General features: G+C 52.4%; 10 protein-coding genes across 10 annotated transcripts; 4 read left to right on the top strand and 6 right to left on the bottom strand.

The window, feature by feature from the left end:
- Positions 1 to 904: 904 nt before the first annotated feature.
- Positions 905 to 2,205, bottom strand: AYO21_11912 (hypothetical protein; the record flags this gene model as incomplete). The annotated part of the gene is made up of 3 exons (XM_022661788.1): positions 905 to 1,082; positions 1,142 to 1,445; positions 1,974 to 2,205. 3 exons carry the CDS (start codon positions 2,203 to 2,205, stop codon positions 905 to 907), a joined length of 714 nt encoding a protein of 237 aa, XP_022505911.1.
- Positions 2,206 to 3,454: 1,249 nt separating this feature from the next.
- AYO21_11911 (hypothetical protein) lies at positions 3,455 to 5,383 on the bottom strand (the record flags this gene model as incomplete). The annotated part of the gene is made up of 8 exons (XM_022661787.1): positions 3,455 to 3,680; positions 3,735 to 3,805; positions 3,854 to 4,042; positions 4,093 to 4,473; positions 4,525 to 4,878; positions 4,926 to 4,940; positions 4,986 to 5,107; positions 5,344 to 5,383. 8 exons carry the CDS (start codon positions 5,381 to 5,383, stop codon positions 3,455 to 3,457), a joined length of 1,398 nt encoding a protein of 465 aa, XP_022505910.1.
- Positions 5,384 to 6,606: 1,223 nt separating this feature from the next.
- Positions 6,607 to 8,455, bottom strand: AYO21_11910 (hypothetical protein; the record flags this gene model as incomplete). Its single annotated transcript, XM_022661786.1, has 3 exons — positions 6,607 to 7,646; positions 7,718 to 8,272; positions 8,383 to 8,455. 3 exons carry the CDS (start codon positions 8,453 to 8,455, stop codon positions 6,607 to 6,609), a joined length of 1,668 nt encoding a protein of 555 aa, XP_022505909.1.
- An 849-nt stretch (positions 8,456 to 9,304) lies between these two features.
- Positions 9,305 to 13,309, bottom strand: AYO21_11909 (hypothetical protein; the record flags this gene model as incomplete). Its single annotated transcript, XM_022661785.1, has 1 exon — positions 9,305 to 13,309. The coding sequence occupies one exon, from the start codon at positions 13,307 to 13,309 to the stop codon at positions 9,305 to 9,307; it is 4,005 nt and encodes a 1,334-aa protein (XP_022505908.1).
- Positions 13,310 to 13,740: 431 nt separating this feature from the next.
- On the top strand, positions 13,741 to 14,721 carry AYO21_11908 (hypothetical protein; the record flags this gene model as incomplete). The annotated part of the gene is made up of 1 exon (XM_022661784.1): positions 13,741 to 14,721. One exon carries the CDS (start codon positions 13,741 to 13,743, stop codon positions 14,719 to 14,721), a length of 981 nt encoding a protein of 326 aa, XP_022505907.1.
- Positions 14,722 to 15,104: 383 nt separating this feature from the next.
- AYO21_11907 (hypothetical protein) lies at positions 15,105 to 16,436 on the top strand (the record flags this gene model as incomplete). Its single annotated transcript, XM_022661783.1, has 2 exons — positions 15,105 to 15,800; positions 15,903 to 16,436. 2 exons carry the CDS (start codon positions 15,105 to 15,107, stop codon positions 16,434 to 16,436), a joined length of 1,230 nt encoding a protein of 409 aa, XP_022505906.1.
- A 624-nt stretch (positions 16,437 to 17,060) lies between these two features.
- Positions 17,061 to 17,512, bottom strand: AYO21_11906 (hypothetical protein; the record flags this gene model as incomplete). The annotated part of the gene is made up of 2 exons (XM_022661782.1): positions 17,061 to 17,164; positions 17,263 to 17,512. 2 exons carry the CDS (start codon positions 17,510 to 17,512, stop codon positions 17,061 to 17,063), a joined length of 354 nt encoding a protein of 117 aa, XP_022505905.1.
- Positions 17,513 to 18,007: 495 nt separating this feature from the next.
- On the top strand, positions 18,008 to 19,180 carry AYO21_11905 (hypothetical protein; the record flags this gene model as incomplete). The annotated part of the gene is made up of 1 exon (XM_022661781.1): positions 18,008 to 19,180. One exon carries the CDS (start codon positions 18,008 to 18,010, stop codon positions 19,178 to 19,180), a length of 1,173 nt encoding a protein of 390 aa, XP_022505904.1.
- A 240-nt stretch (positions 19,181 to 19,420) lies between these two features.
- AYO21_11904 (hypothetical protein) lies at positions 19,421 to 20,852 on the bottom strand (the record flags this gene model as incomplete). Its single annotated transcript, XM_022661780.1, has 4 exons — positions 19,421 to 19,642; positions 19,783 to 20,669; positions 20,727 to 20,747; positions 20,801 to 20,852. The coding sequence occupies 4 exons, from the start codon at positions 20,850 to 20,852 to the stop codon at positions 19,421 to 19,423; spliced, it is 1,182 nt and encodes a 393-aa protein (XP_022505903.1).
- Positions 20,853 to 22,626: 1,774 nt separating this feature from the next.
- Positions 22,627 to 25,587, top strand: AYO21_11903 (hypothetical protein; the record flags this gene model as incomplete). The annotated part of the gene is made up of 1 exon (XM_022661779.1): positions 22,627 to 25,587. One exon carries the CDS (start codon positions 22,627 to 22,629, stop codon positions 25,585 to 25,587), a length of 2,961 nt encoding a protein of 986 aa, XP_022505902.1.
- Between the last annotated feature and the right edge of the window lie 1,176 nt (positions 25,588 to 26,763).

Raw genomic sequence — 26,763 nt, 5'->3', positions numbered from 1 at the left:
CTGTCGGCCTGGGTGCGGCCTGAGAAGTCGTGTGGCGACTGGTGTCGCTGTTGTATTGTGCTGTTTTGGTGAATGCATCGGCGACAACCGCGAGCTACCCAGGAGAGACCGTCGGCAGCGTCCGATGGGTATAAGAGACAGCCCCCCTACTCTCTTCAACTCCTTCACCTCCTGTATCCTCATCCTCCACCCTCTTACCCTCTTTCTTTCTTTCTATTCGCGTCACGTCACGAGTCACGATTGCCCCACCCCCCCAGGATGTTCAGGATATTCAGGATGTTTCATGGTCGAAGTTTTAAACTTATTCTTACTACGCTATTTGATATGATTTTGATATGATATGACATGATATGATATGATGCGGTGTGGTGTGATGGCCATGATAGGATTGATAGATACCCGAATGAAATGAAATGAGTACTAGTCATTCAATCAACACTATGCGGTTGGGGAAGAGGGGAGAGAGAGAGAGAGAGAGAGGTATTTTGGGTTTTGTCTCGAGTTTGTCTTCAAAAAGTTGATTGATTAGACTCTCTCTTGAGAAGGTCCTAGCTGAGGTAGCTAGCCGGGCAAGTGTTAGGGCATGATGGGAGGACAAGAAGTCGTTCTTGTACACACGTACTCGTGGTAGGTAGTAAAGTAGTACGGGTAGACTCCACCATTATTGCTCAGTTTCTTCATGTTTTCTTGTCGTGGTATGACATGGCCAGCATAAGTTCACGCTCGTAGTACTTGTTCTCCTTGCCTCGCTTTCCCCCTGTTCTTTCGCGAGCCTCTCTTTTTCTCTCTCTCTCTTCTTCTCTCGTCCGGCGGCAGGTTATACCCAATCTTGAACTCTCCGAGGTCATCCATTCAGATTTAGTCTACCCGACTCTTTCTTGCCCACTTACATACTTCTCCTTACCTACAAATGACTCGCCTTCTCAAAGTCCTTGTATCCGGCCCCCTTGACAAACGTGTACAGCCACGGGCCCTGGTCCGCCCGTTCGGCCAACTTGACGTACTCGTCTGCCGCAGCTTCGCCGGAGACGGCATTGCCGACCGGGAGACCTTCGGCGTTTCGTTCGTCGGCGTAGTAGAACCTGAGAAGGAGAATGGTGGTTTAGTTTTGATCCTATTTTCTTTGGTCGGTTGTACTCACTTGATCCCCTCATCGGCGTAGACCTTTTGCTCAACCAGATGCCGGATCGCATACGCCGTGACGGTCTTGCCCAGCCCGAAATTCAACATGTTCTTCAATGTCTTGACGTTGAGCATGTTGCCCGTGAAGATGAACGTCTTGGACGCATCGCCGCCAGCGGGGAGGTTGCGGAATGCCTTGACGGATTCGTGCAGCGAGACGAGCGCCGAGGTGGCGTTGACGGATTGAGAGTCGTGGTAGACCTGGATCGACTCTGGCGCGTATTGGGAGAGCGGATCCGCGGGGTCGGGACGGAAGAAGGCGGCTGGACGTGTGAGGGTTTAGTCAGTGTCGAATTCTGAGGGGACAGGATCTCGAAAGGGGGCACAGAAGGAGGCGTGTGTGTAAAAAGACGGGGGAGGTGAGTGAGTGAGTGAGAGAAAGAAAAGAAAGTGAGAGGGCAAGGCTGTCTACTGCGTCCAGCTCGCGGTTCTTGGAAACGAGCAAGCCACGCAGACCACAAAACCATCATGCTCACTCTCTTTCCAGGTCGGTAGACAGCACATCACATTTCGCTCTCGGTGGTCATGAAGTGTCTGCTCCTGTCCCCCTTCGCTAAGAGAGCCAGCCTGACGACCAGACCACTCTCCATGTGCTCTTTCACAAACAACTCCTGACAAGGCGCAAGCTCCCTTTCATCCATCTGCCACTCAAACTCTGCCACTTGATTCATACGCACCAAACCCCGACAACGAAATCTCGAGGACAAAAAGGACAAAACCCAAGAGCATACAAAACACACAAAGATGGCGGGGGATGAACCAGAAACCACACGTGCGTGCGTAAAACGTACCATTGTATACCACGACCCCGACCTCGCCGCCCAACTCCTTCCTCGCTGTCTCAAACACCCCCGGCACCGTCTCGGGCTTGCTCAGGTCGACGGGGATGTGTAGGGTGCCGCTGGAGACGTGCGGCGTTCGAGACGCGCTGGCGACCTTGTACCCCTTTGCTGCAAAGGCCGTGGCCAGGGCGGCGCCGATGTTTGGGCCGGCGCCGATGATGAGCGCGATTTTGGATGCCATTGTTCTGGTGTATTATCAAGCTCGACGAGCGAAGATGGGGGACACGGGGAGGGAGGTGTTGGACTTGTATGTACTGGCTTTTGATTGAGGTACTCGGCCGGCACGAGAGATGGATAGACAGATAGACAGATAGATAGATAGATAGCTACTGTGAAGGTAGGCAGAGACTTACTTACCTTCAAGACGCCTGTAGACTCTCGTCTCTCTCTCTATCTCTCTCCCTCTTCATCCGCTCTCCTGAGCGTTCTTTTGTCCTCTTATATACCCACCACTAAGGCAAGCAGGTAAGTACCCAATCAACCCATCCCCCTCTTTGACAAAGTTGCCAACCACCACGCCATGCATACTGCACGCAATGCAAGGGTCAAAAGTCAAAGCCAAAGCCAAAGTTCAAGACCCCTCCCCCTCCCCGCTCCCTTTCCCGGTAAAAGAAACCACGTTCTAACTCGGGGCGGCCACCAAGACTACAAACACAAACTCCGCTTATGCTCCCCCCTCCATTCGGAGCATGACACAAGGGAGGGATTGTAAATCAAAAACGACCCCTGGGCGTGGATTGCGTGCGTGCTTGCATGAGTGCGTGCTTGGGAAAGAGAAGGGGAGGGCGGAGCAGAAGAATACAAACACCGATGTATGCCGTGGGCCGTGGCTTGGTAGCGGCTTGATAGGCCCGGACTCGGCGAGGCTGACAAACCCACAAGGGTCTGTCGAGCTTGTGGACGGACGAGACGGACAAAAGTTCATACGACTCGAGGCTTCCAACGTTTGATAAACTCGTCAAAAGTCTCCGTTACGGCGAGGAGCGTGACCAGATACTGCATGGTTGGAGGGGTTGGACCATCAACAGAGCGCGTATTGTCCCCGAGAGCTTCAGGAGCTTACATATCAAGTCGGCCATATGGGCTGATGGTGAACATCAAGCACGTCACGAAAGCTGCGGGAAGAATTATTTGAAAGAGTGCGTGTGCCAATAGGGAAGATACTGGCAGGCCACGTCTCTCATCGACCATTCGTTGTCATTCAATGCTCGTCTCAAGGTTCTCATCTCGTTTCTCCCCGCCAATTCGTGCCTGGAGGAGTTGTCCAGAGCATCTCAACCCCATTGGCAGTACTGAATCTCTTCTTTTCTTTCTTTTTCCCCCTTGGACTATCCGTTCATCTTCTCGTAGAGTTGTGTGGCACATGAACCTCGATTCGTCCAGATGATGCAGGCTGAAGCGTCGTCCGCATTTCTGAATCAGTCTCACTTCTACCACGCAGCTCCTCCAGCGGCATTGGGAACGCCACCCCAAGCGGAATCACCATTCTGAGCGCCGTCCCAGCCTCCAGCAGCAGAATCCGACACTGGAGCACTGTCCCAGCCAGCACCAACATCAGCTGCACTGTTTGCACCGTTTGCTTTCCCATCATTCGGTCGATCGGTCAGTGCTGCTTGATTCTGAGGGCAGCGCGCACGGCCATGACCTTTCTCGTTGCTGTTATGGCCGAGTTAGAAAATGAGATTCCAGTAGGCTTGGGATTCCACTTACCAGATGGTGCAAGTAACCTTCGTCCAGTCGGTTCGGGGGCGCGGACCAGCTTCCTCTCTCTTAGGACATTCCTGCCGGCAATGTTAAAGAAATGTGCGTACAAGAGATGAAAGACTTACACGAGCCATGTGACCTTCCTCGCTGCAAATGTTGCAAGTCATCTTTCGCGGCTGAGGGCAGTCGCGGGCCAGATGATCTTCATCACCACAGTTGCGGCAGGTTCTCTTCTCCCGAGTCGGGCAATCCCTGGCCATATGGTCTTCTTCACCGCAGTTGCGGCAGGTTCGCTGCTCCTTGTTTGGACAGTCCTACGGCATCATGTTAGTATCGATCACAATGTGACCAGAGACAGACGTACCTTGGCCAAATGCTCCTCAGACTCGCAGATCTTGCAGGCACGGGCGCCATGTTTACGCTCCTGGCCGCAGTCACGAACACGATGACCCTCCTCACCACACAGGTAGCAGGTTACAGTGGGCTGAACGCTCGCGATTCTTTCTTCAGGACAACGCTTGGTGATGTGACCAATCTTCCCACAGTTGTTGCACTTGTCCACGCCACGGTCGAGGGGAATCCCGGCGTCAGCGAGACGAGCGAGGTTGTCCTCTGGAGACGAAGGCCATCTGTCGAGAAGAGTCGGGCGCTGCGGCTTGTCGGAAGTAAAATAGCTGATGGCATATTTCTTCTCGATTTCGCCCTGCAGGTTGACATTTGTCCAAGTGTCACCAAGATCCTTCTCCTGCACGAGTGGTCAGCACATTGGTTGCGACCTTTCAGAACACCAACATACCATGGCAATCAAGTAGATGTTGAAACCACGCTTGCGAAACTCCTTCTCGAGCATCGGATAGGTGTATCCTGGAGCGGCCTTGGAGAGAATTTGGAGAGCCTCCTTGAAGTCAACAATGTCTCGGTCATCACTGGCCTCCTTGAGTAGGGCCCAAGCCTCGCCCTCGGTCTTATCGGCGACACGGGTGTTGTCGACGAATTTTGGGTTGGTGCACTTCAATGCTTCGTGACCCTCCTGTTGACAATTCTTACATTTGATGACCCGGGAAGGGCAGTCGGCAGCCATGTGGCCCTCTTGACCGCAGTTGCGACATTCCCCTTTAAATTGGCGCGGGTGAGGGCAGGCAGCCTTGGACTGAACACATGGTAAGCGGAGTCAGCGACAGGAATGGGTACACGCACATGATCTTCTTCTCCCTGCAAAATGTTAGTGAGTGTAAACTAAGTCCAGGATTCACTTACACAGTTGAAGCAGGCCCCCATCTTGCGTTCGTCATCGCCGTTCATGCCGTCGCCGTTGGTGGCAGATCCAAAGGCATTGTCGAAGCTGGGAGGCATAGCGACGGCGCCGTCATCGTTCCAACCTGAATCGACTTTCATAATTAGCAAATGTCTTTGAAATTGGCAGAAGGATGCGAACATGAGGAGGGGACTTCTTCTATCATCCACAGGTCTGGGTACTTGTAGCAGGGTTTCGTTGCTCGTAAGATCCTCTTCCGAAACTTGTACATGTTGCTTCCGAGTGTTCCAGGGCTTGGATAGGGAGTGTAGGCACCACGATGAGGAATAAGAGAGTGAGAAGAAGGAATGAGGGACTTACCTGAAGCCCCTTGGGCATCCGCAACATCCCAACCGCTCATGATGACAATGACAATAGGATGATTGACGAATTGACAAAGGCAGATTGTGGAGTGGGTGACGCAAAAAACTTGTGAGAGAAGGATGAAAGAAAGATGGATCAGAGATGGATGAGAGAGCGTGATAAATGGTGATTTATGGAAGTGGGAGAAGGTGGACGGCGCAGAAATGCCAAGGTGAGTCGAGTTGCGACAGGAAGGAGGATGTTTCTTCGCGAGTCGACGGAGTACCAAATGACTGTGACAGCCCGCGATCCTGTTCTGAGGGGCTCTAGGGCGCGGTTATCATGATGTGCAAGCATTCACAGTTACCGGCCTGCAGTTTGCCATGTTTTGCCACTCCTGCTGGGGCGGGAGATTGCTCAATCCGCAAGAGAGCTTGCTTTATGCTTCAGGCCACGGATGAAGCATGCAGGTTTGTTCCATATCAATCAGTCCTTGTCTCTTTATGCATGTACTCAAGCTGACATGTACCCACAGGCTAGGTATAGACCCATCCGCACGTCTCTCAGACACCTGGACGCTTGAAGTGGGAGGCACACAAAATATGGTGCAAGGAATTGGCCATTGTTCGGGACGAAGTAGAGCCTCCTATTTTCTAGACTCACTCGCTGCATACTCAGTGTCACAGCTCCATGCCATTAGATGACCTTACACGTGGAGAGGCCAGCTCACTATGTGTGGCGGCTGTGACATGAAGTTACAAAAGATGATGGCACGGATGGATGTTTGTACATTTCAGGGGACGCAGTGGACCGCGCGTCGGATTTCTTAGCCGATGATGTGTGGAGCATGAACTAAAAGCACAAAAAACAACCACTGCCATCAGTGTTGACCGGCACAATCGTTTGTCCGGCTGCCTACATGAGACTGCATGTGTGCTTTGAAGTTGACCTCTCGCTCGGGCGGAGAGAAGCGTCTATCACACCACGGATTGACGACCCTTCCAACGCCACGATGTCCACCCGCGAAACCTGCAGCCTTCTTCGCGGTGACCACGTTGCCTGCTCAGCCTCCTCTACGCCTACCAGCACTACCTCAGGAGAGATTATGAGAAAAAGAGAAGCTAGATTATGATAATGTTACGTTGTGGCATTGGACCTGGCTTGTTGAACTTCTGCTCGCAATTACCTACAAGTACTTCTTACTTTTCCTCCGTCACGCTGGATGAGGTCCAACCAATCTGTATTCGCCGAAGCAGATGGCCCTCAGGGTATAAAAGCCCTCTATAGCTTAGCACGAAACTCCGTCTTCGCCATGTCTCTCAAATCCTTCCGCAGAATCTTACCGACTGCGTTTCGGGGAAGCTGGTCGAGATAGACCACACCACCTCGCAGCTGCTTGTACGGTGCGACTTTGCTCTTGACAAACTCCTTGATCTCTGCCTCGGAAATCTTGTTCTTATCGGCCACGACGTAGGCACGAGGGACTTCTGTCCCTTCGCCTGGCACGCCAATCACCGCCGCGTCCTCGATCAAGGGGTGTGAGAGCAAGAGACCCTCGAGCTCGGCTGGCGCCACCTGAATGCCCTTGTACTTGATCAACTCCTTCTTCCTGTCCGTCACGTACCACAGTCCGTTGCTCCGTTGCTGCAGGATGTCTCCGCTGCAGTACCAGCCGTCGACGAAGGCCGCTTTGGTGGATTCGGGGTTTTTGTAATAGCCCTTTGTCACCATCGGGCCCTTGACCCAGAGCTCGCCAGGTTCGCCCTCGGGGACGTCATTGCCGTCGTCGTCGACAAGCCTGAACATTGTGTTCGCATGCATGACCCCAACGCTGCCCGTGTCATCAGTCATTCCCGGAGGAAGTGTGCAGACGGACCCCGTGGTTTCGCTCATGCCGTAAGTTCCTCCTACTTGGATTTTCGTCCGCTTACTAGCCGAGTTGGCAAGGTCTGCGTCCATCGGTGCCGCGCCACCAAGGCCGTTCTTCAAGGTGGCAAACTGGTCGGTGACGTCGGGAGATTTGGCGATGCGCGCCCAGATGGCAGGCACGGTGAAGAATCCTGTGATCTTGTGCTGTCGGTTGTACTCGAGGAACTTCTTCCACTCGTACTTGTGCATCCAATAGCACTCGATGCCGGAGTAGACAGGACTGACAAAGTACCCTGCCACACCAGCGATATGGGCCGCAGGGAGATGGGCAATTGTTCGAAGCTGTGTCGGGACCAGTTCGCCCGTCAAGATTCGTGGAGTGGCCCATTCTCGCGCCGTCTGAGAAGCGTGGACGATCTGCGTGACAATCATCTTGTGCGAGAGCATCACAGCTGGTGCGACGGACAGGAATTAGCCCTGAAAAATGCCGTGAAACCCGGCCGCGGAACTGGGGGGCCCTTACCTTTGGGCACACCGGTCGTGCCCGACGAGTACAGCAAGACGATGATGCTGTCCTCGAGTTCTTGCGGATCCGTGATCCTCTTCCACGTGAGGCGCTTGTCCGTCCAGCAGTCGACCTTTCCGTCCACCGACTTGAACCCCCAAGCACGGTAGGTCGAATCGAAGACGAGTACGCGGTCGAGACCCAGGCCACACGCCTGGGCGGCCTCGACGGCAACCTTGACAAGGTCCGGGCTACACACGACCAGCTTTGCATCGCCCTGCTTGATCTGCCTGGCCAACTCGGCGGCGGTGAAGGAGTGGCTCGCGCACGAAAAGATGCCCCCCGCGGCGAGGGTGCCGTAGAAGGCGATGGGCAGCAGGATCTGCAGCGACGAAAAGCCCACGACCACATCCTTGGAGTGGCCGTTGGCGCCGATGCCGTACTTGTGCCGGAAACTGTGGGCAAAGTTCTCGGTCAGGACCCGCGCGCGCGCCTTGTCGATGTAGTTTGCCGTGTTGGCCGCGTCGATGTGCACCCTCGTATCTTCCTGTCCCACGGCGTAGTCATTGGGGTCTTTGACCAGGTTGGAGTTCTTGTTAGCACTATTGCTCGGGGGTTCGGGGTCGGCGGTGCATCCATCACGGGCAAACAACTCGACAAAAGAAATGGGGAATTCCACGAACCGAAGAGGATCGACAACAGATCAAGGTTGGGATATGTATAGTATCTCGGCGCATAGTATATCTTGGGAGGCATCTTTCCGCGCACAAGACCGGCGGGTAGAATTGATAATAGAGGCGAGTCCAGGCGAGGTGTTTGTGTGTATATGTTTGTCAAAATAAGGAGAGAGAGAATGTCTTGTCTTGACCCTATCTATTCAATTCCCCCGGGATCTTTCGTTCTTCATCACCGAATAGAGAGAGAGACAGCAAAAGTCAATGAGAAACTGGGATTTGTGACCCTGCGAAATGATTTCCAGGTCGGTCGGTCGGTCGGGGATGCACCTGTCCATATGGGTGTCTCTCTCCGAGGGAACGAGTCCTGTCGATCGTCAAGTATTTCCCATCGAGTTAGCCTCGCTAAAATTTCAATATACCGAGGTCGCGACCACGGCTATCGAGCAACCACAACCTCCCACCACCCAGCCAATTCACTTTACTCATTCTTGCGTCCTCTCACCCATACATGCACATAGTTGACTTGTACAGACTACCTCATACTTCACAATGTGTGGTAACAACGCAAGAGAATCCAGTTGGAAAGGTGGTGTCGGCCGAATCTTCGGCTACCGGCAATCAATCCTTCTCGAGATCTCTTTAACCTATATCATATGTACGAGGCTTGCACCTTCAACGTCCTGCAGAATCTACTCCTTCAAGAAAGAAAGAGTGCCCAGGACAAGACCTTGTGATATCTCCATTCCTCCCCTCCAAGGCTGAGCCTGTAGGCAAATCTCTCAGGGGTATGATTAGTCATGCATCCACCATATCGTGACCGAGGTATGAAGTACAATTGGGTGAACAGAGCGTTGGTGACTACGAGGCACGAGGTACTCGATATAGGAATTTCATCTCATCATTTCCCCCAAAGCATCACTTCGGGGCTTCAAGCCCAACTATCTCGACTGAAAAGTCCTCCCAAGAACCCCCCCTTTTTGGCCTTGGCCGCCTTCTTCTTTGCAACACCCGCTCGCTGGCTCATCTTTTCCTCGCGCACCGTCGGTCTGTAATTGACGGCGTTTCGTCGACTCCCAGTGCCTTTCCTTACAAACACCTTCTCTTCACTGGCCCTGCCTCGCTCAGTCTTGCTCGTGACCACCCCGGTGGCAGACACATTCTCGTCGCGGCCAGCCATGCTTCCTAAGCTCGAGTTCGTCGTTGCACGCCGCAGGAGGCTGGGAACCTTGTTGAAGGAGCCAGTGATTGAACTGCTTGCGCCGAAGAACGCCATCTTGGTACTGCCCGAGGAACTGGAGGAGCTCGATGCTTGACGGAGCATGCTCAGCCGGTTGACAACATTTGTCCTTTCTTTGGTCCGTCGTTCCGAGAATGGAGCTCGACTTTCACTGCCAGGTAAAGCAGGCTTCTTGAAGGTCTCCTCAGCGGTGCCATGTCCTTCGTCATCGACAATGAAATCACCAAGATCGTCACCATCATCGGCATTCTCATCCGCTTCAGCGGAGTGCACATGTCGATCGAGATCCACGTACGCCTCAGGCTCATCTTCTGAATCTGATAGGCCTAGATCGATGATCCCTGCCTGCGAATCTGGCTCCTCGATCAGGAATGATACAGATTCTCGAATCTCGGCTAGTGTGGCCGGCCTTCTGTTGTGAAGATTCGTATTTCCCCTTGATCGTCCAGCCTGATTCAACTTTGACACGGGCGTAACCGTGAGGGGTTGGGCACCACCATTCATCGGGAGATCAGACGGCCGTCCCTTAGCATCACTGTCCTGCTGCGACTCTTGACTGTCTTTCACCTGGGAATCACCCTCACCAGGCGTTTCCATGGGAAGGAAGTCATCTTCTCCATCGCTGTCGCGCCGATCCTCGATGCTCCGTAGGAAAGCTTCCTTCTTCTTGTCTTCCGCAATCTTGCCAACAGCTTCGTCCTTCAGTAGTTCTCGACGCATTTTGGCGAATTCTCTTCTCTTGGCCTCTCTTCTTCTAACTACAGCATCTTCCTCGTCCGAAAGGTCGAGGTCGTCGTTACCACGCTTCCGCCTCAGTGCACCTGTCGTGATGTCCTTCAGCAACTTGGAAACAGCTGCTTCGTCTTGTTGACGTTCACGATCTGCAAAGAGCTTGGCCAGTTTGGCTGCCTCACCAATGCCGACCTCCGTATTTTCATCAATCATTTTGCGGTCATCTTCGTTTTCTTCCTCATTCACCTCATCATCACTGGCTCCCCCAAGGCCAGCATACTCATCTTCGGATTCTTCTGCTGCATCGTCAACCGCCTCTCGTGCGCGTGATTTGTTTTTGTCAAACGCTTCGTGAGACCTCTTTTTGGCTGCCCTTTGCATAACGTCAAATGCCGATGGATCCCTCGATTCTGTGGACTCCTCATCCGACTCATCGACGTTGACGCGCCCCCGCATGAGCCGGGCCTTTCTCTGCATGATGGGACTGTCTTGCACATCATTGGGGAAGATAACCGTATCAAGCGTCGAGTGCGGTGCTGGGTGTAGAGGAGTGTCGGTGGCAAAGCGGTTTCCCTGAAACGGACTCAATTCGTATCCTGCATCCTGTGTTGGTTCGAAATGTGCCTGTGAAGGAGTAACATCCACCCCTTGAAGAGCCGAATGATTGGCTGGGGATTGTGTGACTATTTGAGACTCGGAAAACGACAGGCTGATATCGAGCGGTTGCGTCTGAGAAGCTGGCTGACTGTCGCTGATCATGTCTACCGAATCCAAGCGGTACAGTTTCGGCACCATTGCGATGTTAGGCGATGGCAGGTCCGCGGTCATGGTGAGACTGTCTTGCTCTTGCGAATTCGCCCCAGTCTGACTCTGCGAATCTGCCATTGTCGCAGCAAATGCCTGCGTTAACCCGATGGGAAGATCGTCAGACATTTGCAGGCCAGGGATCTGCTTTCTTGCTGAACGAGATATGGATGAGGGTGTCTTTGCAGGCGCAGGAAGCTGTGGTGATCGCAGCGTTGCAGGTACGACTTCTTCATCCTCGTCATCACTGACGATGCGGGTTGTTCGGCTTCTTCGTGGTCTGTGATCAGCATCGACTTCCTCGACCCCAGCATCCAAATGCTTGTTGTCGTCAACAGCATCGACTTCTGAGGACGAAGATTCCGCGGAATACTGTTCGTCAGCTTGATTGTCGAAGATATCGCCCAGAGCTTCTTCGTGTTCTTCCTCATTCTCAATCTCCTCCTCTTCCTCCTCATCGTCACCGTCTTGTTCTGGATCACTTCCATCTTCCTCTCCAGAGTCCACATCCAGGTCAACATCCTCGTCATCAGCAAAATCTTCATCGTCACTTTCATCTTCGTCGCCCAAGTTATCCTTGTTGTAAGTACCCTCCTTCTTAGCAAGAGCCTTTTCGCGTTTCTGAATCTCGACAGCTTCTTGTCGCGCTCGCTCCAAAAGATCCTCCACTTCCTGTTGTTCCCGCTCTCTCTCCTCTGCTGTCTGCACTATCACTCCTTTGGCTTTTAATTCTTCAATCCTCTGATCTCTTTCTTGTCGTGCCTGGATCCGAGCTGCCCTTCGTAACGACGCATCCATTTCAGCCGCGGTCATGGAATGCTTGACATCGTCACCAATGAGATTTGCGAGCGAACGCAATGCCAGATGCGACCGAGCCTCCTTGGCTTTTCGCGCCGGCAAATGCTCGAATGCCGAATATTTGCGCATGTCGCCACGTGACACAACGACTTCGAGATCGGAATCAGAGTCGTCGCAATCCGATATAGTCGTTGTGGCCAGTGGAAGCTCCGATTGAACTGGCCTGTCCATTGGCTTGGCTGTAGGTTTCAGTGGTTGTTCGTCCATGGTGTCGACGTTAAGGACTGTCAATGGAACGGAATGTACTTCTTGCCCCACGGGCTCGATGGAAGGAGCCCTCCCTTTACCCTTGTTTGCTTCTGAAATACCAGCCTCCTTCTGGGCGTCAACCCCTTCTCTAGTGATTGGGCTGGTAGGAGGTGTCTCATGGACGTTGTCAACCTCATTATCCGATGCCGCTCCGGAGCTGCTGGTAGGATAGTGCTCGTTGTCTCGCTCGAGTGCAGATCTGGCGGTCGGATAGTTGAAACGAGCCAACAAGCTGTCCTTGGTTATTTTTTTCTTCGTCCGCGCTTGATGTGCGAGTTGCATATTTCGACTGAGCCTCTGTGTCTCACGCTTCATCTCTTCGATGGCCTTCTTGCTAGCTTTTCGTGTTGGACGAGCGTGCTTGGACAGCTTCTTCCCTCCAGCTCCCTCGGAGGCATCGCTCTCCTCATCTGTGTCATCTGCGGGGCTGGATCCTCGGATCCGGCGTTGTGCTGCTTCCTGGGCGCTCAGGCTTTCAGCGCGAGCTGCTTGTCTGGCTGCCTCTTCTGCTTCCTTTTCAAGCCGTTGCTTTCTGTGCTTCTCGACGAGGGCAAGAAATTTCGACTTCTGCTCTTTGGGAGAAGGAAAGAACAGAGGAGAAGGGGATCTTTGTAGATTGGTATTGGTGTTGGAAGTCTGCCGTGCTGCGAAGATGTCATCCTCTTCCGAATCGTCGAAAATACTGTCTTGCCGGTTGGAATCTAGGTGGGAGACATTTCGAGGGCTAGCTTGCTCAAGGACGCGCTGAGAACGAGCAGTCGGTTCGGGTTTACTGTCGCGTGTGGCCGGGGGTCGACGGGGCGCAGAGATGTCATCATCATCATCATCAGAATCTTCTATCACATTCTGTAGCTCTTCTTTGTCTGCTCCGGTAGAACCACGCGGAGCGGAACTCTGCTGGAGTTCCTGACCATGGGTGGGAGTAGTGGTATCAGAATCCGAATCGTCAAACTGGGCAAGTAAGTTCCGGACCTTTCGCGTTGGAGTGAGTATATTAGAGGTAACGCTTGTGGGTGAGTTGGCAGAAGAAGGTGAACTCGTTGCTGAAGACATTTTAATGGTATACAATGGACAAGGCCTGTGACTGAAGGCGTCCAAAACAGTGCAATGTCAAAGGCCTTGTTGGACTTTTGATTGAGTAGTTTGAATCACATTGATGGATGCTTTAGTTGGCCAAGGCGCGTCGCGTACTCGGTACAAACTCCCAAGAACGCGTGACGTCGATAAGCCACGGTGGGCGCGGGCGCGGGCGGGCCTCTTCCTGCGTCTCTCACCAGTCACTCTAGGCTAGACCCAAAACCTATTGCCACATACGGGGTAAAGTGAGGACTTCACTTCTGAGAGACATTCAGACTCTTCCCAACATTCGCAGATGTTGCTAGACAGGTCCTGACTATCTTATTCAACAGCCGGCGGAGCATCGTTTCCCCCCAGCTCGGATCAACTCCAGGGCGAGTTCCGCAGGGCTCTGCATTTCCAAGATCATGTCTAATGTGGAAGCTCTGCAGACAGAATGGAGAATCTTGTATTCTCAAACCCTTCCCCAGATGGCAAAAATGCGAGACCCCGCTCAGTCTGTGTGGCCTGTGACTCTTGACCACTGCTTTGCCCGCATCATTCTGGACAATGTCATAGGCAACAATGAGCAACAGTGGGACATGATACTACCGAAGCCAGCCATAAGAAACATGAACGAGCAACAGTTGCGGGATGCAATAGCACTGGGCAAGAAAATTCAAGCTGGCAAGGTAGATCTTTCTGACCTGGACCAGGCGAGTCTGCGATGCAGAGGCAAGAATGAAAAGAAGTATGCCAAAGCAGCTGCAAGCGAAGTAGCCTCACACCAACCTCCGTCAAGGCCAACTAATGCTGGTACGAAACGGACCATAGGCGACGTGGACCAACCGGCCTCATCAGCAACAACAAAGAGCAGGAAGACCGAGAAACACCAATCAACGCTCAAATCCTGGCGGGTTGAGACCTCGACAGAGTCGTTCAACACTCCCAACCACGTGGACGGGGACAGAATATCGCCAAAGCAAGCTGAGGCAAACGAGGAAGAGCTAAGGCGGACCCTAACCCGCATCCATTCACACCCTTCACTGAGCTCATATCGAAGGAAGCTCTATACTACTCTTCTTTCTGTCCCGCGCGGTCGCTACACCACCTATGCCGCAATCTCAGAGTATCTCAAGTCCTCGGCCCGAGCGGTTGGAAATGGGATGCGCAACAATCCCTTTGCCCCCGACGTACCATGCCACCGCGTCTTAGCGGCAGATGGGAGTATCGGCGGATTTCAAGGTGACTGGGGCAGGGATGGCAAATATGCCTGTAAGAAAATAGAGTTGCTTCGAAGTGAGGGAATTAAATTTGATGGCCGCGGCAAGGTTCTGGGTGAGCCATTTCGAGAGTTTCGACCCCTGCATCGTGTTGAAGATGCCATTCTGTCTTCGGTTCAGCAGTAACGCAGATCAACAGGTCTCTCTGTCACTGTATTGTGAAGCAATATGGTTGTGGATTCTCTATGACACCTGCTTTAACACGTAACCATAGCATGTGACCTCCCTGTTGCACTTGCCATTCTACAGTTACCACATAGCTAGATAGGTGACTTCGGAACTCCCACAGAAGATAGAGAGACAATCAATCATACCATGCGTTTACAAATATGGTCCAGCCAAAAGTAATATGACCTAATATACTGTGAGGACTCCCCGTGGTCCCAATTGTGTGATGCCGAACAATTCTGACAACTGAGGACCTACAAGGAAACATATTTGCCTGCGAACTTTCTCCAGAACATCCAACAATGACTAAGACATGCGGGCTCAACTTCAGTCCCCCAAATATGGCGGCCAGCTCGAGCAGGCAACTCGGCATACTGACCACGGAAGATTTGAGCGCAATAACGATTGCGCTCAGACAAGAACACTTCAATGGTCCGGTCGATACCATTCCCAGGCTGCCTGACGACGTCCTTCTTCTGATTCTCTCTCGGATCATCACAAACTGCATCTACCTGTACCAGGAAGGCTATCCGGATATTTTACGCACCACTGGATCCCTGAGACAAGTGTGTCGCCGATTTCGAAATCTTGTCGATAAGCTGATGCTCGGCACTCCTCTCCGGAACATCTTGCTCATAGGTCCCGTATCTGGGGACTATACAGACATGACGACCATGTATCAAGAATATCGCAATAGTCTTTGGACAAGACTCGGCAGAGCAAACGCTGGTGTCATTCCTTTGGTGGCGGTTGTGCACTTCCATCCGTGCCTTGACGTGAATGATTCTGTGAACTGGTTTCGAGACAGCGATCTGCTTCTGCAATTCAAGGACGCCCTCGCGGCGCAGGAAGCCATCACAGCGCACATTATCGCAGCACTTGTTCTTTCTCGGATCATGCAAGAGGTCTTTCGCAGCCGATTCCGTGGACACCGCTATCCCACCCTTGGCCTTGTCTTTCATGAGGTCGATGGTTCATGGTTTCGTGGGAACCACTATTTTGAAGAGAGACACCGCCAACCCGATTTCCTACCATTTGTGAGTCCCCCTTCAACTCCTCCTTAGAAGATGGTCTTATCATGGTACACGTCCTATCCTTGAGGCCATATCGTTTTGTATTAGGCTAACAGATGCGTCCAGTGGGATTCAAAGGGGATGCAATTGATCCTGAGGGAATGGCAATGGATCTTCCGACGCCCTAACAAGAGTCGCGCTCGCCGTATTCAAGTCATCCTCCCGAACGTTGCGTGGGCAACAGATTCCGACCTCGAAAGTGAAAGAGAAGCTGCCAATATTTGCGTTGCCGAGCTCTACCAAGCTTGGGCAGCAGAAAACGATGTGGCAGATATGCAGGTGCAACTTCCAAATCCCCTTGAAAGCCAGGCTATTCGCAGAAATATTGTCTACCTACCAGGCTTCCCAGGCCCCATCAGGTTACCAAGAGACTCGCTGTACGCAAGGTGGCTGGGAATGACGACCGAGGATGCTTTAGAGATCTTCGCCTTCACAATTCGTGGGTTAGTGGTTGGGGTCGAGAGAGATGGCGCATTAGCTATTCTCAAGCAGGCCAATAGGCCACGCTTTGAGTCTATTGAGTCTGCCAAACAATCACACACTCAGACTGCGGATCTGGAGGAGATGCGGCAGCACCAAGCGGTTCCGCTGACGAGATAAAGGCGACTCCTGTTGTTCGCAGATTCAGAAAGTTCACGCTGATTGCGTTGTTCTGAGTGTCTGCCTCGGCGCAAGCACTACAGAGGACCGGGATGAGATGCAGGGAAGGGAGAAGGACGTGAACAGTGAAACCTCGATATGCCTATTCTGGGCGAGTATCGAAACATCCGAATATGAACTCGAAACATGAACGTCAGGTTGGTTCTCAGAGCCGTCTTCGACGAGAACGACGTCAGCAATCAGCATTATAAGTCACAAACTCAGGTCAAAGAAATGACTTGTGATACCCCTCGTTTTAATACCCGCGGACGACAGGTGTGCTTAGCGATGGCGTTGGTTGGCGCCATAGCGTTTTTCTATGTATATTTTGTCAATGGCCACGTTGTGCCTGACTGGACTGGCATCGTTTTTTTTTTGCGACTGTATAGCGAGAGTCCTTTCTCTGGCACAATTCAGAGGCAATGTGTCACACTCGGTCAGACCAGCTGCAACTGAGGCCTTCTTCTTTTCTGTGCCGCCGTGGAGTTTCAGTTCTGTACCTTTTTGATAGAACTGATGTTCGGGCGATTTTTGCTTGCTTTCCTGCTTTTTTTTTTCGAGACACTAAAAGTTGTTGGATTTCCTTTATAGAGAAGCCGCGGCTTCTATGGCGCCAATTCCCTTGAACGCGGCCTTGTTGGTCACGACGATTTCGACCGGATATTTCCATTCCATGAGTTGTTTCCACCCTGTGATTCTCTCGATTAGCTTCCCAGACCACAACAAAGCCTACGCGACACGCGGGGCGACCCCCAGAATGCTGCGCCCAGAAACATATCACACATACCCCAGTAGGCAAACTTCCTGCCAAAATATTTTCCGACATAGGGGACGATCACCATGGACAAGAGCAGCTCCAACTGCTGCAAGCTCTCCTTCCACTCTCTCTCCGCGTCAGACTCTGAGTATTCCTCCTCTTCGCTCACGGTGACTTCATCGGAATCGGGTTCGGAGGGCAACGAGTCGATGTCGTCGTTGTCGTCGCCGCTCGAGGGAGGTTCAATGAAGGAAGCAGCTGTACCGTCTGTTTCGGACATGCTGGCGGCGGGTACGGATTGGAATTTTGTCGCCTTCAGCCAAGGACAGGCGGGCTCGGAAAAGAAGCTTAGACCGAAATCATAGTAGCAGTCCACCAGAAGACGGGGATAATCAATGAATTGGAATGCCTGCGTCGACGGTAGTCCAGTGAAGTCGATGGACAAATTGCAGTTGGCAAGGCACGCAAGGCTACTACCGCTTGATGTTGTTTTTGTCTGACAAAACTTGCCGTCATCACAAAGGGAGGGGAGATTTGTCAGACAACGGGAAATGTGTGGCACGTGTCATGCGTCACTACTACAAGCCTTCACCCGGTTTTGACTCATTATCGTGTTTCGTATTAAATATTATTCGAGTGGGAAAAATCCCCGAGCTGGCACTATTCGATTCCACACATCTTCTTGAACCTTCTGTTTCAATTTACAGAACAGACAAAGGAGAGATCAGCATCCAGAATATCTTCTCATCTGCAACAAACTCGGGCAACACGAACCATGGCTGAAGTTGTGCGTATCGCCACACAAATCCCCACCTCGCACGCAGATGCCTCCTCAGTCGGGGAGGCCAATCTGAAACCTCCTGCACCTCGCCCCACAAGCAGGAAGAATTCAGACATGACTGACACATCATCTCCTCTCTTACAGGAACAACCTCAACCGATTCCTCACCGAAAACCTCGCAAATCGGTCGCATTCAGCGGCGACAGCACCATCATGGATGAAAATGGCGAGATTTCAGAGGCGCCTCTGTCCGGCTCAGAGGACAAGGTCACAGCAGAGAAACACTCATCACGTATGGACGCTCCCGGGACATCAGGGAGCAAATCAGTACTGACACCTCATCAATCTACAGCGCCCGATGACCAAGCCGTCGATGAGATGACAGACATGTTCGCAGGTCTAAACAAGAAAAAGAAGAAATCGACCAAGACGAAAACAGAGGACAAGGAGGATGGCGAGGCTGCCGCGCCTGGTGCCGGTGCTGACGGCGACTTTGACGCCTCCATCCTGAAGAAGAAGAAAAAGAAGACAACCAAACCCAAAACCGAGGGAGAGGACTTTGCCGAGAAACTCGCTCGCGCCGGCCTTGCCGATGCAACAAACGAAGAAAAAGAAGAAGCTGCAGTACAGGAACAATCGGGGGATATGACTCAGGGGACCGGAATTTGGGCTCACGACGCAACCTCCCCGATCTCGTACGAGCTCCTCCTCAAGAGATTCTTCTATCTCGTCAACGAACATAACCCGGACATCCTGTCCTCTGGAAGCAAATCATACAAGATCCCACCCCCTCAATGTCTAAGGGAAGGGAACAAGAAGACCATCTTCGCCAACATCGCCGAGATCTGCAAGAGGATGAACCGAAACGACGAGCACGTCACCCAATTCCTGTTCGCCGAACTCGGCACGAGCGGCTCCGTCGACGGGTCCAAGAGACTGGTCATCAAGGGCAGGTTCCAACAGAAACAGATCGAGAACGTCCTGAGACGGTATATCGTCGAATACGTGACCTGCAAGACCTGCCGATCCCCCAACACCGAGCTGAGCAAGGGCGAGAACCGGCTGTACTTTGTCACGTGTAAGTCATGTGGCAGTAGGCGGTCGGTCACGGCTATCAAGAGCGGTTTCACGGCTCAAGTGGGCAAGAGAAAGAGGCTCAATGGATAAGCCTGGAATTTTACGAGGCCGGCTCGGGAGGGAGGAGGTGGATTCAGCTGTCTCCGCCACGGAGGGACTGGCATGGCGTTGGCGAAAAGATACGACCCCATGTGAAAATAGGCATGAGCAGGCCCGAAAATGGAAAACGAAATTTGATACTATGGAGCAACACAGAGATTACAGGCGTAACGCTCATGAAGACAACGTAGGATCACTACTATTATTAGAAATGGTCATCGCTTCCCCTTTTCATACCTCCCGATGTGCATTCCCACTGATAAATGCCGAAAAGGCGGCGGCGTTTCGTGTCTGCATGAAGACCGTGCCAGGCCCCGTGAACTTACATACCAAACCTTCGCCCGAGCTGATTCCGGAAATGATACCTCCGGAGGCGACGCGCTCGAGGACGTACTTGCAGTTCCAAGCGACAAGATGGCCGTTGTCGATAATGTATTTTTCGCCATCCACGAGCTAGTGTTTGATTGCTGTTAGAATTCGATGCCACCTTCCCAGGGGATAGCTCAGAGGTTGAATAAAATGAGAGGACAGATGGGGTAGGTGGAATTAGATTTCTCGTGTTGGGGTCGCCGGGGGGGTTGTTTAAGACTCACATCTTTCCTCAAGATCGCTCCAAAAGTGGACATCCACAGTATGCCAATGCCCGACATCTTATAGACGAATAGACCCTCGCCGGAGAACATGGCTTTACTGATTGACTGACTCTTATACTCTTTCAACACGCCTTGGGTACAGGCGAGGAACGAGTCGCGCCCAAGGCTCCACGTTTCATTCCCTGCAAGTCGCAGGATCGAGATGTCGCCCATTGTGTTTGGCGCAAGCAACACCTCCCCAGGACCCGTGAATGTTGAATGTGCCATTTCTCCACCAATCAACAGCTTCTTCATGCTGAATTTGACGTTGCCTTTTAACATGACTGAAGGGCTCATTGCGATCATCACTCCGGGTTTTGCCGTAATAGGACACCCCATGGCCAATTGTATTGTCAATATTGAATTCGAGTCTCGATGCGAAATGCGGTATGAGCCACCGTTGAATGTCCCCACATCGTCCTGCGTTGTAGCTTGAACCCCCACGAATTGGCCTCCTTGAGGTACTCCAACCAGCGAAGGGCCCTCAGGGGCTTTCATGACATTTGCCATATCCTTGGTAAGTTTTTGCAGGCGTGGGGATGTGACCTTCTCGTCAGTTTCGTCGAAAGAGCTCGTCGGGCCATTGTACGAGGGTTGCCGGTTGTGGATTGAGGCGTGGTCGAAGGTGGTTTTGTGGGCTGGTGCCGAAGCAGGAACAGTAGCATAGTTAAATGGTCGTTGAGCGGTAGGTTGCTGGAGGGGAGGAGGGGAAGGGGTCTGCGCTGCTAAATGGGAAGTGGGTGGGGGAGGATATGAAGCATTCTGCGCAGGCGGCGATGGCCCTGATGGAGGCGGTGGGAAGAAACTAGGAGGTGGGGATTGTTGGCTAGGTGGAGGAGGGAATGATGCTGAACGAGGTCAGCTTCGTGAACAACTCAAGGAGCAGATATTTTTCGAAGTCGTACGCTGGCCATTGGACGGTGGTGCTGATGGCTGGTTAGTTATTCTTCAGGCTCGGAGCACGGTGAAGGAACCATACGAGGATAATAGCCTCCTTGCGGTTGTCCTGACCCAGGAGGAGGATAGGACATGATTGCAATGATCGCAGGGGAAGGACAAGAGGCAAAAGCAGCTCAGTGAAATCAAGACCACAGCAAACAACTCGGAATCGGACAGTGAACAACAGGACGTGAAGCTCAACTTTGCGCAGTAACTCTTAAGAAAGAGGTCAATTAAACGGGAGGATAATTCTTTCGATGCTCGATGGCCTTTGATCGATGGTGTGGCAACTCTGAGATGCCAATATTGTGTTTATATAAAGAACACGACCAGCGTAGAACAACGGGAGGTGAGAAGTTAGCCGCCATGATTGCCTTGGGACCATTCATCAGGCGCCTTCTCCATCTCACCAGGAAGGACATGCTTGGTCGATCTTGGTGTTGCAAAGAGGAAGCCATGTGGTTGGTTGGACAAGGCCACGGTTGGGCGCCTAGAGAGCGAGGGGCATTGGCGACGTTGGAAGCCGGAAGACTACCAAGAGCACCTAAAGAGTGCCCCGCAGCTCGGGAGACCTTCTTTCTAGAGGGGCACACTTACCTGTCGAGCGTCTCCTGCTCGCCGTACCCTGCCACTGCCTGATACCCAAAATAACAATAGCACCCAAAGACCCCAACCACGTACTCCCTGAGCCCGCCCAGTCTCCGAATCCCTTCCTGCTGATTACTTCCACCTCGAGCCATAATGATCATCACAACATATGTGCCCAGAATACAAAGATGTTGCTGTTCAAGATGGACACAAATAAAATGACCAGTCAGGTGCGACAAACTCGAAAGCCAAGGCAGTCACTTCGTGTCAGTTGAGGGAGCGCTGTGCGTCCGGGGCACTTGTTAAAGAGGACTGAGTGCCTGTCTGATCTGTCAAGAGTGAAGACCTAGGGCAAATAGATGTCAGAGTATGCTTCATTCAGCATGGCATCATGTTTTATTGTTGGTTGTGTTACGAGATGAACAGCCAGACTACTAAGCCCTATATATGGTTCCGGGAGGGCGGCGTGCTAGGTTACATCCTCGTGCTCCTCGCAGGGCTTGTACATAAGCAGAGTAGAGGGAGAAGCTTGCACGCTAAAACCCCACAGTTCAGTATTCAGGGGGGTGAGCTACGGAGCCGAGTTCTTCCTCGTGCGCCTCTCAGCCTCTGCACCTCGTATTGGGTCCCGTACTCGTAGTACCGAGTCCTGGTAAGGGCATCCTAGTTAAACAGGCTCCACGGGAACCGGCTTCCTGGCCACTAAAGGCACTCCATCATTTCCTAATCTGGTCTCTGTGGTTATTAACAAGCTTCCCACGACCAGTGCGCCAGGTGTTTGATGTGCAGTGACGCTGTCGGCAAATGTCCATAGCGTTCGGCCGGATACTCGCCTCGCATGATTTTTGCATCCGCTCTTTTCCCTGAATCCCTTCTTTGGGTAATCTATCTCACCTGTCCATGCTGCCTTTTGTTCCACTGCTCCGATCTTCCCGGGCTACCATCGACACCGGGACATTTATCATTATCGCCATTCCTTGGAGTGCCTAGCTGGCTGGGTATCTTTCTGTATTCAGGGTCCAATCCTCTCGCCGATCACCGCCCTCAAACCGACCTCGAACTGATCCGCACCCTTTTCCCCCTTTCCAGTATTTCGCGATACGAAGGCACCCACGTCAACCTGACATCGTCTCCAAAAAAAAAAGGTCAACAGGACTATACACGAGTGCATGGGAATCGGTGACATTATGTTGGGCTTAGAGAAGAGTGTATGGCGCGCTCGAATAAGAGTGCCCAACCTATGACGGCCACCTCGAGCAGCCTCGACAACATTAGGACATGGTTCAGCTACAGCAAGAGCCGGCGCTCAGCCGACTCGAGGTCCATTGGAATGGAGGTCTTATTGCGGCGTCTATTGCAGTGTCCCTCTTGGGTGCCTTTACCTCTACTCAGATGATGTGTCAAGCACGGACTTCACGATACTTCTCTGGAGTTTTGGTTTGGACCATACTAGGAAGTCTGACCTTCGGCTTCTGTTCCATCTGGTGCCTTCACTTCATTGCAATGTTGGCCTGCGAGCTACCGCTTCCGATCGGCTTGAATGTTCCCCTGACGGTTCTGAGTGCGGGCCTCGCGGTCATATTCACTTTCCTGGCCTTGGCTTCAGACCTGATGCGTGATCGCTATCTGCGCCTTGTCAAGAAGAGGAAGATGAGGGCCCTCAGACGAGAAAGAAAAAAGGAGGCAGCAAGACAGGGTGTCAATGAAAGTTCAGAAGCTCTCCTAGGAACACGGATCTCTGGCGAAGGAGAAGATGCGCAGGCTGTTGTGTCAGAGCATGCTGTTGGGCCCGCTGACCGCATTCCCCTCAGTCATGACAGCAGTGCCAGTATGACGCTAGGGCTTTTGGAAGATCATTTCACTGGCGGCCCGCCTGCTACAAACGACACCATCGAATCCTCGCCCTCCCCTCACCCTCTGCAACAGTCGTTCAGAGTTGACCCACAAGCTTTTGCTGCCCAAAATGAGTCTCCTTTGGAGGACGATTCTACTACTCGTGACACTGAAAGTTACCAGAGGAGCTCGGAAGAAGGGGAGCGTTCTCGGCGGTCCTCTACGACAAATCATTCGGACGGTAGCAGCCTCGGTCTTCCTGGCTTCATGAGCTTCAAATTCACGAAGAGTACCACCACCACAACTAATGTCCTCCTCGGGATCGGTGAACTGCTGTACCATGGAGCGACTATGAGGAACTTTTGCAAGGGCTTTATATGGAGCTTGGCCATTACGAGCATGCATTACGTCGGTATATTTGCCTTGGAGGTTCCACAAGGGCACGTTACGCTACACCCACTTATCGTCCTCGTCTCAGGGTCGAGCAGTTGGCTAGTCTGCACCTTGGGATGTATCTTGATGCCCCAAATTGAGGTCAATCTATTGCAGCAGCTCATTTTCTCAATGGTAGCGGCAGCAGGAGTTGCCGCCATGCATTTCACGGGGATGTGGGCGACTACCTTCTGGACATACGCCACTCCGACTGCAGAACGTGGATACCCTCCAGACCTAGCCGTCGCCGTTACCAGTATTGCCATTCTCACGTGCTTGCTCGCAAACGGACTGCTCGCGCACTCAGCAACGGTGGCTCGGAACAAACTGGCTGAAATCGTGCACACTCGAAGAAAGCTCTGGGCCGCTATAGCTCAAAAGGAAAATGCGGAAGCAGCTGCGGCCGTGCGGAGCGAGTTTATAGCCAGCGCCAGTCATGAAATTCGGACGCCCTTGCATCAGCTACAAGGTTACAGTGACTTGCTATCGCGCACAGAATTGAGCGAAGACGCTCGTCTCCTCCTGCTCGCCATACAGCAGGCGACGAGATCGCTCTCGATGATCACGGCTAACGTCCTTGACTGGTCTCGATTGGAGAAAGGAGAAGCTGTCTGCCGGCCAACGAGCCTCGACCTCCGGAAAGTGTGTGAGTCCATTCTGTCAATCTTGCCCAACAAGGATGAGGAGTTCGGCACTGAATTGATGATTGTCGTGGCCCCCCAAGTCCCCTCTTCACTTTTTCTGGACGAGACCTATCTACAAAGGATTCTGATGAACTTGCTTACGAACGCTCTAAAGTTTACGCAATCTGGATACGTACTTCTGCTGGTGGAAATGAAGGACATGGACTTGGCTATCACTGTTAGAGATTCCGGATTCGGCATTCCAGAGTCCTTTCTGCCACATCTTTTTGAACCATTTAAGCAGGCCCAAACTCGAGGCGCTGAGCGAGGGACTGGTCTCGGTTTAGCCATTATCAGGCAGCTACTCCAGAAAATGGAGGGAACAATCGCTGTGGAGAGCAAATCTCACCTGGCTGATCACGTGGGAGCCGAGAAATGCGGCAGTACCTTCACCGTTACCATTCCAACCCATCCCTCAGCTGATACACCGGACACTTTGAACTCTCTAGGATCCAATCGGCGGATCGTATTGCTACAAGACTGCAATCCACGATTTGCGGAGGGCTTAGAACTGGCTTGGAGAGCTTTTGACTTTGAGCTCATCCGAGTAGAACCAGATGATGAGATGTCGGACTCTTTCGGGTATATCTGGACCGACCTGACGTTTCTCATCAGCCACCCGAAACTGCTAGGACGAATACTTGACCTTCGACACCAACTAGTTATCTTGTCATATGACTCGCAAACGCTGCTTGACGAATCGTTAGGCTCTGTCCCTCCGCCGCACGTCATACCGGTGAGGAGACCGTTCGTCTGGCATCGCATGGTCGAGAGTATAGCTTCGGCCGCCCGAACCGGTAGATCGTCCATTGATCGCTCAGTTAGATTTGCCCCAGTTGTCGATGTGGTAGACGACAACAAAGACTCGCGGCAGACGCACGAGACCAAGACGCTGAGTGGTGCGACAGTGCTGTTGGTGGAAGACAACAAAATCAACCAGAGGCTGGGAGTGAAGATGTTGAACACGCTCGGCTACAATGTCATCGTAGCAGACGATGGACAAGAAGCCATCGATAAGCTCGTCGAGCACGACCACGACATTGACATTGTTTTGATGGACCAATCGATGCCGCGTATGGATGGCATAACGGCAACGAAAAAGATTCGAGAAATGGAAAGCCAGGAACTACTGGGACCCCTTTCTCGCACTAGACGGCCCATCATCATGGTCACAGCTGTCGTCGGACCAGATGCCCAAGCGCTTTGCATGTCGGCAGGTACAGACGCATTTCTTCCAAAGCCCCTGGCAATGTCCAAGCTTGAGCACACATTGAAAATGTTCCTCGGCTGAGAGTATACTGGTCTTGGGAATGAAGAAATGTTATTCCCACATCCTTGCGATACTGTCCAGGCTCGAGTTATACCCAAGCTCCCTACTGGAGCCCGTTTGACAGCTCGCGTCTTCGCGGTCAGCGAGGAGTACAGAGCGCCCATCCAGGGGAGCTTGCATGGGATAGCGGCAGAACGGACTACATCCTTGCCAGCAATATACACGCACGTATTGCAAAGGTATTTCCTGGTTCGCCTGAGGACGCTCAAAAGACAACAGAATCGGGCCTTGACGACTTTAGACAGCAAATCATCGATCTAGAATCAATGCCAGATGGCCACAGGAAGATCGTGCAATGAAGACATGGCAGCACAGAGTTTAGACGGCCAAAGATACTGGCTTCAGCACCGGGGTTTTCGGGGTCAGCTGGTCAGTAATAAACCGGGGAGTCGGACCATATCTAGAATATAGAAGCCTGAGCGGTCGGGATTTTGCGCCCACTCCACCTTTTGAATGATTTCCAATTACGAAATCAAAAAGATCTTTTTACCAAACTTGACGTTTACCCTGTGTGGCATGTGATTGACTCGACCGGACATCTGAGCACGAAAACTCTGCGTGATCTGGTTGAGGTTGTTTCTGTTAGCAATGGAATATGCCAGCCTCGCCAGGACCTGTACTTAGGGGAAAAGGGATGATAAGGCAGGATGGATTGTCACTTAACGACCTAGCCCGTTTTTTCTAGTTTGTTTCTGGTGCATCTTGGGCGGGTAATCTTGCGCTTAGGGGATAGATATCCACAGGGCAGATCATGCGGCTAGCCCGTAGTGCCCGTAGCATCCTCGGCGTTTTGTCGATGTGCTAGTTCAACCCCACGGTGCGCGGTCGTAGATCCCTAAGCGGGCAAATGATAGGTATGTATCTTGTCTCTGTAGGAGGGGATATGGTGAGAGAGCAGAGAGCTCAATGGCGAGATTGCCCGGAATATGGATTCGAAGGGTCGGGGAGGCAAACGGCCAGGCAGGGATGTTGAGGACAGTGGCTGAGGGTGTGGGATGGGGGGGGGGGATGGGTGGAGTGGTTGTGTGGGGAAGTTCCAAACACGACACACGAGACAGCAAATGGAGGAAGGGGAAGGGGAAGGAGTGAGGTTGTTGGAGGCGGGGGGGGTTGGGGGGTTCTTTGGTACCGGGTGAT

The sequence above is a fragment of the Fonsecaea monophora genome (genome assembly GCF_001642475.1).
Source record: "Fonsecaea monophora strain CBS 269.37 chromosome Unknown Scaff195, whole genome shotgun sequence".
Classification (NCBI taxonomy): Eukaryota; Fungi; Ascomycota; class Eurotiomycetes; order Chaetothyriales; family Herpotrichiellaceae; genus Fonsecaea; species Fonsecaea monophora.
This window is presented reverse-complemented; position numbering and strand designations above follow the sequence as displayed.